Raw genomic sequence first — 13,579 nt, 5'->3', positions numbered from 1 at the left:
TTTGAAAAGTTACCCCGTCTTCCAACCTTTTGAAAATTTTCGAATTTAAATTCCTCAGAATCCGTGTATTTTAAATATCTATTGTCTTTGGAAATATTACAGATAATAATACGAGCAGTATTTTGGTTAAAAAATTGTTTGTTTGGCTATGTTTGGTACTTTTTTAAAATATGGTCAAAAACTCCCTCTTAAAAGGATCGTAGCAAGTCAAAATATTCTACAAAATTATTTGTCATGAAATTCTACTATAGGTCCTGAAAGACATCAAAAGTCTAAGTCTTAGCTAAACACCAGAAATTCATATATATCAGAGAGCTATTTTAGGGTAAAAACCATACTCTGTGTGAGTTTGTGCAAAAATCTCCCGCAAAGCATAATTGTCGAAAGATGACGTCAATGACAAAAATATTCTTCATCAAATTTCACTATAAGTTTCCAAAGAAAAAAATCTCTATATTCATGGTATATCAAGGAAATACTAGTATTTACAGCAAAATTTCCAAAAAAAAGTATATATTCGGCATTTTTCATTTATTTATTTTGTTTTTTTTTTTTTTTTGATCCGGGTAACCGTAAAAAAATATTTATTTAAAAAAAACCTGTTTTGTAATCTTAGGTAATTTTTTTTCTTTAAATCTTTCCGAAAATTTTGTAATCGAAATTAAAATTGATTAATTTCAATCTCATTTTTCAAAATTTGACAAATTTCAAATACATTACTTAATTTCTGTGCGGAAGCGAAAACTCTTCATTATAAAAGAGCGATGAAAGAAATATTGAAATTTATTATTGATTTTTTAAGTGCTGAAGTTATTTCAGAAAATTCGAAATGAAAATAAGTAGCAGTGTCGTTTTATTGAGCTCTTGGCTGATGTGTGCCGAAGCTCTGCAAGCGGTGGGTAGAAATATTAAAGAAAATTAAAAATATTTTCCTGTTCTTTTTTCAAATAAATTTCAGTATAAATGGTGTACTGGCCCATTTCTAAGGGATACTGTCAAGAAATGTTCGGCGGATCATAATGTGGGTGAAGGTGGGTTTGAAAATTAAGCTGGCTTTTTTATTTTATTTTATTTATTTATTTTTTATTTTTTTTTGAAGTAGTCTTCTAAATCTCTACAAAAGTTAACCCTACCTTATTGAAAAATAAAAAAAAAACTACTAAAAATTCTTTCCACTTTCAGAGGCTCTCCAAGATTTCATTTTCATACGTCCGGCCATGAATGAAAATTCCAAATGCTTTCGGGCCTGCATCTTTGAGGAGTGTCTTTTGGTAGGCGATATAAAAAAAATTTGAATTGCAATTTCTAACAGAATTTAAATTTTCAGTTCAATAAACGTGGCCATTTTCTGAAAAATGTACCACAAACCACAGGCTGGATGGCATCGAGACGAAATCCCTTTCACCGCGAGATAGCCGAGCTAGCAGCTGCATATTGCGTAAAACAAGTTCCAAGTGATGTCGATAAGTAAGTATTTATAATGAATTATATTGAAGATCTGAAATCGGAAATCGTCCAAATTCGGAGACTTGTAGGACCGTCATTAAAACATAAATTACAAACTTCCTCCAAAAAAAAAAAAAAAAATAAATAAATAAAAAAAATAAAAAATAAAAATAAAGAAATTTTAGGGCTCCCTAAATATTTTTTTGCAGATTTCCCTCATAAAGGTCTTCCCTGTGAAAAAGTCCTCTAAGGAGATATCCTATTTATACCAAGTATAACAATTACCCTGACTACTAAATATACTGTTTCTTTGTGTCTTTTTCAGATGCGAGAGTACCGAGATCTTTTATAAATGCATTGCCGAGAGGGCCCCGGTGACAATAACCTTTGAGGGAGCCATGTAGATGACAAGAAGTTCTTAAATTGTTGATTATTTATAATTTAATTATTTTGTATTTATTGAAATGTGTTTATTTAAAAATAATAATAAATAAAAATAATATTTTTGTAAATGTGGATTTTTCAAATTAAATCCGAGGCATAAACGAGGATTTTTTAAATGAAATTTTGCGAAAGGACTCCAGAGGCATAAACGTGGATTTTTTAAATGAAATTTTTCGAAAGGACATCGTGGATTTTTTAAATGAATTCTTTTCAAAGGACAGTCGAGGCATAAACATGGATTTTTTAATGAAATTTTTCGAAAGACTACCGAGGCATAAACGTTGATTTTTTTAACGAATTTTTTTCAAAGGACAACGTGGATTTTTAAATGAATTTTTTTCAAAGGACAACGTGGATTTTTAAATGAATTTTTTTCAAAGGACAACGTGGATTTTTAAATGAATTTTTTTCAAAGGATTTAAACGTGGATTTTTTAAATGAAATTTTTCAAAGGATTTAAACGTGGATTTTTTAAATGAAATTTTTCAAAGGATATATGAGGCATAAATGTGGATTTTTCAAATAAAAATTTTGAAAAAGCAGTCAAGGTGTAAAAATGAATTTTTTTATTTTTTTAAAACTTTCAAAGGACATCTGAGGCATAAACGTGTATTTTTGAAATGAAAATTTTCAAAGGACAGTCGAGCCATGAACGTGGATTTTTAAAATGATTTTTTTCAAAGGACATCCAATACATAAACTTGGATTTTTTAAATGAAATTTTTCGAAAGGACATCCGGGGCATAAATGTGGATTTTTTAAATGACTTTTTTCAAAGGACAGCTGAGGCATAAACGTGGATTTTTCAAATAAAAATTTTGAAAAAGCAGTCAAGGTATAAAAATGATTTTTTTTTATTTTTTTAAATTTTCAAAGGATATTCGAGGCATAAACGTGGATTTTTTAAATGAAATTTTTCAAAGGACATCTGAGGCATAAACGTGGATTTTTTTAATGAAATTTTTCGAAAGGACATCCGAGGCATAAACGTGGATTTTTTAAATGAAAATTTTCAGAGGACATCCGAGGCATTAACGTGGATTTTTAAAATGAAATTTTTTCAAAGAACATCCGAGGCATAAACGTGGATTTTTTAAATGAAATTTTTCAAAGGACATCCAAGGCATAAACGTGGATTTTTTAAATGAAATTTTTCAAAGGACATCCAAGGCATAAACGTGGATTTTTTAATGAAAATTTTTAAAGGACATCCAAGGCATGAACGTGGATTTTTTAAATGAAATTTTTCAAAGGACAGTCGAGCCATAAACGTGGATTTTTTTAATGAAAATTTTCAAAGGACAACCGAGACATAAAAGTGGATTTTTTAAATGAAATTTTTCGAAAGGACATCCGAGGCATAAACGTGGATTTTTTAAATGAAATGTTTTAAAGGAAAATTTTGAAGTGGATTTTTTAAATGAAATTTTTCAAAGGACATCCAAGGCATAAACGTGGATTTTTTAAATGAAATTTGTTAAAGGAAAATTTTTAAGTGGATTTTAAAATGAATTTTTTTCAAAGGACATCCGAGGCATAAACTTGGATTTTTAAAATAAATTTTTTCAAAGGATATCTGAGACATAAACATGGATTTTTTAAATGAAATTTTTTCAAAGGACATGCAAGGCATAAACTTGGATTTTTTTAAAGGACATCCGAGGCCTAAACGTGGATTTTTTAAATGAAAATTTTCAGAGGACATCCGAGGCATTAACGTGGATTTTTAAAATGAAATTTGTTAAAGGAAAATTTTTAAGTGGATTTTAAAATGAATTTTTTTCAAAGGACATCCGAGGCATAAACTTGGATTTTTAAAATAAATTTTTTCAAAGGATATCTGAGACATAAACATGGATTTTTTAAATTAAATTTTTTCAAAGGACATGCAAGGCATAAACTTGGATTTTTTTAAAGGACATCCGAGGCCTAAACGTGGATTTTTTAAATGAAAATTTTCAGAGGACATCCGAGGCATTAACGTGGATTTTTAAAATGAAATTTTTTCAAAGGACATCCGAGGCATAGACGTGGATTTTTTTAATGAAATTTTTCAAAGGGCGGCGTGAATTTTTTTAATGATTTTTTTTTGATTTAGAATTTTTTCAATAAAATCCACTATAAACTTATTTTTTTAATCTTAATCTTACCTCATTGTCCTACTCATCATCTCTTGCCCTGAGAAAAAATATTTCCAATTATTTTTTTCAAACATGAAATTATTACTGAATAAACCAATTAAAGATGAAAAATGTTAACATTCAGCGAAATTGACATTTCCATTAGAGAAAGAGATTCAAATCGCAAAGACGTGAGATTAGCATGGAAAAGTTTATTAGCTATTGTTTTACAATTTTTTTTTTCTGTATTCCATATTCGTATGTGAAAAAGTGGAAATTTTTCGATGATGAAAATTACTTTGGAACTTAATTGACCATAATATTTATTGGCAGAGGCAAATAATTATTAACAACACTTAGTATGTGGAGAGGACGTATAGGGATGGCTTGGGAGGGATGGGGGTTTTTGGGAGGGTGAAATGAACTTCATAATATTTTATGGTTACAGCATTGTACAACCTTAAGGTGTCATGTCTATGGCAATAAGCCATCAACTGGCCTCTCATCACCTATGACGACGGTATGCCAACTTCAATAAGATTTGACTATTTTTGGTTGTTGTTTTTTTTTTTATTTTTTTCCTTCAATTGTGTTTTCTCGTTTTTCTCATATCTAGCTATGAAAAATTCTCAGTGCAATTAAATTGATATTGAAAACACAAAATTTTATTCTACATGAAAACTTTACGACAAATACCTTGTGCGGTATTTTTATCGCATAGAAGAAGATTAGCCACTGCCAATAAATAGTGAAGTATTTTGATGACTCGAAATTATTTGTGTTTTAGAGTTTACGGCAAATACACATCGACATGAAATTTCTGGCTTCCGTTGTGGTTTTGGCTTTGGCCGTGAGTTACATTAAGGTAAAGCAAATCAATTTTTATACCAAAAAAAATAAATAAATAAAAAAAATTGCTTCAAATCCAATACCAAATTTTTAAAATGAAAATTTTCGAAATGACATCCGGAGCATAAACGTGGATTTTTAAATGAAATTTTTCAAAGAACATCCAAGGCATAAACGTGGGTTTTTTAAACGAAAAATTTCCAAAGGACATCTGAGGCATAAACGTGGATTTGTTAAATGAAATTTTTCGAAAGGACAACCGAGGCATAAACGTGGATTTTTTAAATGAAAAATTTCCAAAGGACATCTGAGGCATAAACGTGGATTTGTTAAATTAAATTTTTATTTTTCGAGGCATAAACGTGGATTTTTTAAATTAATTTTTTCGAAATTATATCTGATTCATAAACGTGGATTTTTTAAATGAAATTTTTCGAAAGGACAACCGAGGCATAAACGTGGATTTTTTAAATGAAATTTTTCGAAAGGACAACCGAGGCATAAACGTGGATTTTTTTAATGAAATTTTTCGAAAGGACAACCGAGGCATAAACGTGGATTTTTTAAATGAAATTTTTCGAAAGGACAACCGAGGCATAAACGTGGATTTTTTAAATGAAATTTTTCGAAAGGACAACCGAGGCATAAACGTGGATTTTTTAAATGAAATTTTTCGAAAGGACAACCGAGGCATAAACGTGGATTTTTTAAATGAAATTTTTCGAAAGGACAACCGAGGCATAAACGTGGATTTTTTAAATGAAATTTTTCGAAAGGACAACCGAGGCATAAACGTGGATTTTTTAAATGAAATTTTTCGAAAGGACAACCGAGGCATAAACGTGGATTTTTTAAATGAAATTTTTCGAAAGGACAACCGAGGCATAAACGTGGATTTTTTAAATGAAATTTTTCGAAAGGACAACCGAGGCATAAACGTGGATTTTTTAAATGAAATTTTTCGAAAGGACAACCGAGGCATAAACGTGGATTTTTTAAATGAAATTTTTCGAAAGGACAACCGAGGCATAAACGTGGATTTTTTAAATGAAATTTTTCGAAAGGACAACCGAGGCATAAACGTGGATTTTTTAAATGAAATTTTTCGAAAGGACAACCGAGGCATAAACGTGGATTTTTTAAATGAAATTTTTCGAAAGGACAACCGAGGCATAAACGTGGATTTTTTAAATGAAATTTTTCGAAAGGACAACCGAGGCATAAACGTTGGTTTTTTAAATGAAATTTTTCAAAGGAGAGTCGAGGCATAAACATGCATTTTTTAATGAAATTTTCCAAAGGACATCTGAGGTATAAACGTGGATTTTTTAAATTAAAATTTTCAAAGGACATCCCAGGCATAAATGTGGTTTTTTTTTAATGAAATTTTTCGCAAGGACAACCGAGGCATAAACGTGGATTTTTTAAATGAAATTTTTCGAAAGGACAACCGAGGCATAAACGTGGATTTTTTAAATGAAATTTTTCGAAAGGACAACCGAGGCATAAACGTGGATTTTTAAATGAAAATTTTCGAAAGGACAACCGGGGCATAAACGTGGATTTTTTAAATGAAATTTTTCGAAAAGACAACCGGGGTATAAACGTGGATTTTTTAAATGAAATTTTTCGAAAGGACAACCGAGGCATAAACGTGGATTTTTTAAATGAAATTTTTCGAAAGGACAACCGAGGCATAAACGTGGATTTTTAAAATGAAATTTTTCGAAAGGACAACCGAGGCATAAACGTGGATTTTTTAAATTAAAATTTTCAAAGGACTTCCAAGGCATAAACCAATATTTTTCAAAAAATTGCTTCAAATCCAAAACCAAATTAAAAAGAAAAAATTAAAAAAAAAACAAAAAATGTTCAAATCCGAAATTGAAAGAAAAGAGAAAAAATCGACGAAAATCAAAAACTTTGTGGAAGTGAAGACAAGTTTGTGCCTTAAGTCTTTTGTTTTGCTTGGTGGTTGTGTGAGTCTGTGTTGATATATAAAATTATGTTTTTTGAGAGGCTGAAACTCCAAAGCCCATCTATGGAAAAAATGCAAATGGGATCTTCAAAACACCTAAAGTCGAGAGGTCAAGCAATGTATGGTACCATACCGCTTTAGATATAATAACAGCTAAGGAGGGATATAATCCTCTTTTAATCCTCCTTTTTAATCTCTATAAAATTTCGATTTCGTTTTCAATGAAGGCATAACCGTGCCCCTATTATTATATGGAATAGGGTTTTGGAGAGCAAAAACTTCCACTCAGGCCGGTTGAGTTGTGTTTCCGTTAAGAAAACTTCATTCCAACTCTCGTGAATTGGGTTTGCGAGAGTGAAGAGTCGAGTTTGTGTCTTAAGTCTTTTGTTTTGCTTCGTGTGGAATTTTTTAATGACATTTTTTGGCAGCCTGAAGTTCCAAAAAATGGTAGAAAATGAGTATGAGATCCTCAAGATTCCGAAAATCGAGAGGTCAAGACATGTAGGGCCCCTATCTCAGAAATGCCGCAACACAAGTTTGTGTCTTAAGTCTTTTATTTTGCATAGTGCTTCCTGTGTTTGTGTGGAATTATATAATGAATTTTTTAAGAGCCTGAAACTCCGAACTCCATCTATGGCAGAAAATAAGTAGGAAATCTTCAAAATATTAAAAATCAAGAGGTCTAGCCACGTAGGGCCCAAATCTCAAAAAGTGCCGCTCTAAAATTAAAAAAGCAAAGGAGGAATATAAAAATCTGTAAAAAGTTTCTGTCACGTTTTCAATGGAGGAATAGACATTCCTTCTGTGAGAAAGGGTTTTTGAGAGCAAAAATTTCCACTCAAGCCGGCTGAGTTCTGTTTTGCTAAAGAAAACTTCATTCCAACTCTCTAGAATTGGGTTTGTGGGAGTGAAGAGTCAAGTTTGTGTCTTAAGTCTTTTGTTTTGCATAGACCTTCGTGTGTTTGTGTGGAATTACTACTATGAGAAAGGGTTTCGGAGAGCAAAAACTTCCACTCAGCCCGGCTGAGTTGTGTTCCGTTAAGAAAACTTCATTTCAGCTCCTGTGAATTGGGTTTGTGAGAGTGAAGAGTCGAGTTTGTGTCTTTAGTCTTTTGTCTTTCATGGTGGGTTTGTGTTGAATTTTATTATGAGATTTTTTGAGATCCTGAAATTTTATACCCCATCAATGGTAGAAAATGAATATGAGATTCTCAAAATACCAAAAATCGAGAGATCAAGCCATGTAGGGCCCAAATCTCAAAAAGTACCGCTCTAAGATTAAAAAAGCAAAGGAGGAATATAAAAATCGGTAAAAAGTTTCTTTCGCGTTTTCAATGCAAAAATAGACTCTCCTTCTGTGAGAAAGGGTTTTTGAGAGCAAAAACTTCCACTCAGGCCGACTGAGTTGTGTTTCCGTTAAGAAAACTTCATTTCAGCTCTGGTGAATTGGGTTGTGGGAGTGAAGAGTCGAGTTTGTGTCTTAGGTCTTTTGTTTTGCATAGAGCTTCACGTATTTGTGTGGAATTATGTAATGACATTTTCGGACAGCCTGAAATTCCAACATACATCTATGATAGAAAATGAGTAGGAGATCTTGAAAATACCTAAAAATCGAGAGTTCAAGCAGTATAGAAGCTATATCTCAAAGTGGATCAATTAAAACCTTAATGCATAAGTTTAAAATAGCAAAGGAGAAATATCCAAGTCTATTTCAATGTCAACGTTTTTAAGGTTTTTTTTTTTTAATTGAGGGAAAGTCCAGCCCTCAATATTCTATGAAACAGGATTTCTGAGAGGAATATCTTCCACTGGCTGGCTAAGTGGTGTTTTTCATTCCAAACCTGGAGAATTTGATTTCCAAATTCCACTCAGCCATGCTTAATAGGAAAACTTGAATTCAATCCGGCTGCATTGATGTTTCCATAGAAATACACAGTTCCTAAATAAGGAAATGAACCAGTTTGTTTCCCAAACGTTGATTAATTGTTTCCTTTTTTATATTTTACAGTCGGAGGAGTTGACCAAGGAAAATGCAATTGCCGTAGCAGCTGCCTGTAAGGAGGAGCAAGGAGCTTCAGATGGTAAATATGATTAATTATTTGTATTATATTTTTTTTTCAAGGACCTACAAAGGTGGATTTTTTAAAGGAATATTACTGAAAGGATACTCAGAGACAATATAAATAATTTAGAAATATTTTTTGGAAGGAAAGGATTATTCTGAAAAGTAAAGATAACCAGAGCCTCAAAAGTGGATATTTCATCCACTATTTCATCAAATATAATTCGTGAATTTTACATGAATTTTTGAAGGACCTGCCCAAAAGTTGTGGATTTTTAATTTTATGAAGGATAATCAAAGCCATAAACTGAAAGGATACTCAGAGACAAACAAAAAATTGGAAACATTTTTTGGAAGGATACGATTATTCTTAAAAGTAGATTTTTTAAGGAACATTTCTGAAGGATACCAGAGCCACAAAAGTGGAAGTAAATATAATTAATGGATTATTCAAGATTTTTTTGTGGATTTTTAAGGATACCATAGCTACAAAAGTGGATTTTAAAAGGAATATCATTGAAAGGATACTCAGAGACAAAAAAGTTTTTTTCGAGAAATATTTTTTGGAAGGATAATCAAAACCATAAACGTGGATTTTTAAGGAATATTTCTGAAGGATAAGCCACAAAAATATATTAAATAAATTCAACAATTTTGCATTTTTAAGGACATCATAGCTACAAAGTGGATTTTTAAGGAATGTTATTGAGAGGATACTCAGAGACAAAAAAGCTTTTTTTTTGTTTGGAGAAAAAAATTTTGGAAGGATAATCGAAGCCGTAAACGTAGATTTTTAAAGGAATATTTTTGAAGGATAACCAGATAAAAATAATTCGTAAATTTTATATATTTTTTAGCAAGGACCTACACCACAATTGTGGATTTTTCAGGATACTATAAGTACAAAGGTGGATTTTTAAAGTAAAATTATGGAAAGAATACTCAGAAGCCAAAAGAGTTTTGTTTAATCTATTTTTGGAAGGATAATCAAAACCATAAACGTGGAGTTTTTAGGTAACATTTCTGAAAGTGGACTAAATATAAATCGAAGATTTTTATAAGATTTTTTAGCAAGGACCTCAACAAAGGTGTATTTCTAAAGAAATATTATTGAAAGGCCCCAAACGTGAGTTTTTTAAGGAAATTTCTGAAGCATAACCAAAGCCACAAAAGTGGATTAAATATCGTGAATTTTATAAGATTTTTTTTAGCATGGGCCTCCACAACAATTGTGGATTTTTAGGGATATCATTGCTACAAAAGTGGATTTTCAAAGGAAATTTATTGAAAGGATACTCAGAGGCAAAAAGTGTTCTTTAGAAATATTTTTTTAAAGAAACGTAGATTAACCTGGAACACTAAAATGGATTAAATAAAATTCGTGGATTTTACAATATTTTTAAGCAAGGACCTTCACAAGGGTTTTGAGGATACCATATTGGAAGGATGTTTTTAAGGAACTTTTTTTAAGCATAACCGGAAACACAAAAGTGGATTTCTAAGAAATATTTTTTTAAGGATAATCAGGGCCAAATATTGAATTTTATAATAATTTTCGAAGGATAATCAGGCAACAAACGTAGATTTTTAAAAATTATTTTAAAGGATATTCTGAGCAGCAAACTTGGATTTTTAAAAGATTATTTCCGAGGGATAATCGGAACCATAGATGTGGATTTTTTAAATTTTATTCCTAAAGGATGATCGGAACAATAGACCTGGATTTTTTAAAGAATATTTCAGAGGGACAATCGGAACCATAGATGTGGATTTTTTAATTTCAGTTCTGAAGCACAATCGGAACAATAGACGTGGACTTTTTAAGGATTATATTAAAGGATATTCAGAGGAGCAAATGTGGATTTTTCAAATAATAATCGGGATCACAAACTTGACCACTTTAAAGATAATTTTTGAAGGATAAACAGAGTCAGGTTGCATTAGAAAAAATAATTTTTCCAGGAACTTAAAAGACATGTTTTCAGAGGACCACAGCAAATCAGAGTTCTGTAAAGAAAAAAAATTTCAAGAACTAACACTAGCGTGGATTTTTTAAACTATTTTTTAAGGACTTCAACAAATGCAGATCTTTTAAAAGTAATACCCTGCAACACAATTTATAATCATGGTATATCTCAATTAAGACTCTATCCTTACGATATTTTTGCATGGAGTCAGGGTTGGCTTAGGTTGCACTATTTCAAAAACGAAATCGACCAAAATGGATTTGGACCTAAGGGAACGGTACCATATAATCGGCCCTGGCAGATTATAGCCTTTGTTTTTTTCTTCAAATATTTTTCATATTTTTATTCAAGGTCCTTAGCTAACGTGGACTTTAAAAACACATTTATTTCAAAGATCCAAAAGAGAATTTTTTGAGAATTTTTTTTTTTTTTAAGAAAAACTCAAATTTTAAGTTTTCTGATAAATATTTTTTAGGACCTTTAGATTAGATTTTTATATTTTTAAGGACTAAGCCAACGCAAAATTTTTAGCAGATATTTTTTCAAAATTTTTAGCAGATATTTTTTTTTTGTCGAGAAGTGTAGTAGGGGCGTAGGGTATTACATGGTCGATCTCGACTTTCCTTCTTTTTTTAATATTTTTACACATATCGTCAGATATTGAAATTTGTAAGGATATTTATTTAAGGTCCTTAGCAAACATAGACTATTTTTCCAAAGGCCCAAAAGTGAATTATTTTGAGAAAAATTTAAAATTACATTTTTTAGATTAGATTTTTTTATTTTCTAAAGACATAGCCTACGTCGATTTTTTAAAGAACATTTGTTTTTTCAAGGGCCTCAACAAAAGAGATCAAAGAATATTTTTTAAGAGTCACAAATGTGGCTAATTTAAAAGAAAATATTTTCTCCAGGTAATAAGGTAATTCTTCAAGGACCCACACACACGGATTAAAAAAAAAAAATATTTTTTTAATATATTTTTTTTTAAAAATTTTTTTGGAAGGTAACCGAAAAGTGAATCCCACCTTTTTTTCATTTCTGTTTCAGATGATGTTGAAGCTTTGAAAAACCACGAGGCCCCGTCCACACATGAGGGCAAATGTATGGCAGCATGTATAATGGAGAAGTTCGGTGTGGTAAGTAGCTAACAACATTTCTACAACGAACATGTTGCAATGCAACTTAATACTAATTATACTCTCATTGAATTTATAATAATAGCTTATTTTAATAAGTGATATAAGAATAATTGTTTTAACGCAAGCCTTATTTTTGCAATTAAAAAAATAATATTAAATTTTATTTTTATATTAATACTAATGATAATAATATTAATATTAATAAAAATAATTGTAAATAAAAATAATAGTAATAATAATTGTTATTATTATTATTATTATTATTATTATTATTATTATTATTATTATTATTATTATTATTATTATTATTATTATTATTATTATTATTATTATTATTATTATTATTATTATTATTATTATTATTATTTAAGCTCGCCGATGGCAAAATGGTCAAGGAGAAGGCCATTGAAGTTGGCATTGCCCTATTTGGTGATGATGAAGCCAAGGCCACTGCTATTGTTGAGGCCTGCGAATCGTTGGAGGTTGATGATGATCAGTAAGTTATAGGATTATCAAATATTTAAAAAAATATATATTAAATATAAAAATTATTTTTTTTTAGTTGCGAAGCTGCTGTCCAATATGGTGCCTGTCTCAAAGAACACGCCCTAGCCCACTGAATTAAAAAAAATACAGTAATAAACAAACAAGTTGGTCCGCTGTGTAAACAATGTCTCAAACCCCCTTTGTTTAGTTGTGTGTAACTTATATTTATCCTATCAACATTTAATAATTTGTTAAATCCATTCAAAAAGGTTGTATTTTTTTTAATTTAATTCCTAATAAATAAAGCATTTAAAAAAAGTTTTAAGTTTTTATTCAAGGACTACCAGAGCCATAACGGCAAATTCGGAAGAAAAACAATAATTTTTAGATTTGTAATCACTTTTATAAGAAACATCAAGGATACAAAAAATTTAAAAAATGTTTTTCAAGTATACCAACTCTGAGTTTAAAAAATATCCTCAGAAAAATCACAGAGAAATAAGAAATAAATAAAAAACATTTTTAGGACTATTTTAAATTTATTTTCAGGAATTTAAAAAAATCCAAGGACCGTAGAGGACATAAAAAGCAGATTATTTAATAATTTTTTCAAAGACTTCGAGGGCAATAATGGATGAAATCTGGAATTTGTAAAGAATGTTTTTTTTTTTTCGAGGACCAGGACAAGTAATATTTCAAGGAGGTTATTTCCAAGCCTAGGGCAAAATATGGATTTTTTAAGGAGAAATTTCAGAAACCCGGGGCAAACATGGATTTTTAAAGAATATTTTTCAAGAACTAGATATTTTTTTGAAAAATTTTCAAGACCAGAGAAGATGAGGCTTTTTAAAGACCGGGACAAATAAGGATTTTTATGAATTTTATTTATAAATTTTAGGAGAATATTTATAAAGAATATTTTTTTAAGAACCAGAACAACTGAGAATTTTTAATTAATTTTCAAGAACCAGGACAAAAATGGCATTTATAAAGAATATTTTTTCAGAGACCAGGACAGACGTGGTTTCTTTTTAATGGATATTTTAAGGACCAAAACAAAGCTAATTTTTTAAGACTATGACAGC

The 13,579-nt window shown here is 30.2% G+C and overlaps 2 protein-coding genes across 2 annotated transcripts; both read left to right on the top strand.

The window, feature by feature from the left end:
* The first annotated feature begins 829 nt into the window (after positions 1-829).
* LOC131802734 (uncharacterized) lies at positions 830-1,872 on the top strand. Its single transcript, XM_059123179.1, has 5 exons — positions 830-895; positions 959-1,031; positions 1,183-1,271; positions 1,328-1,467; positions 1,772-1,872. The coding sequence occupies exons 1-5, from the start codon at positions 830-832 to the stop codon at positions 1,848-1,850; spliced, it is 447 nt and encodes a 148-aa protein (XP_058979162.1). The 3' UTR covers positions 1,851-1,872.
* A 2,842-nt stretch (positions 1,873-4,714) lies between these two features.
* On the top strand, positions 4,715-12,813 carry LOC101890217 (general odorant-binding protein 19d). Its single transcript, XM_059123166.1, has 5 exons — positions 4,715-4,875; positions 8,846-8,918; positions 11,917-12,005; positions 12,380-12,504; positions 12,571-12,813. Exons 1-5 carry the CDS (start codon positions 4,822-4,824, stop codon positions 12,626-12,628), a joined length of 399 nt encoding a protein of 132 aa, XP_058979149.1. The 5' UTR covers positions 4,715-4,821; the 3' UTR covers positions 12,629-12,813.
* Positions 12,814-13,579: the final 766 nt, after the last annotated feature.

The sequence above is a fragment of the Musca domestica genome, unplaced genomic scaffold, assembly GCF_030504385.1.
Source record: "Musca domestica strain aabys unplaced genomic scaffold, Musca_domestica.polishedcontigs.V.1.1 236, whole genome shotgun sequence".
Lineage (NCBI taxonomy): Eukaryota > Metazoa > Arthropoda > Insecta > Diptera > Muscidae > Musca > Musca domestica.
This window is presented reverse-complemented; position numbering and strand designations above follow the sequence as displayed.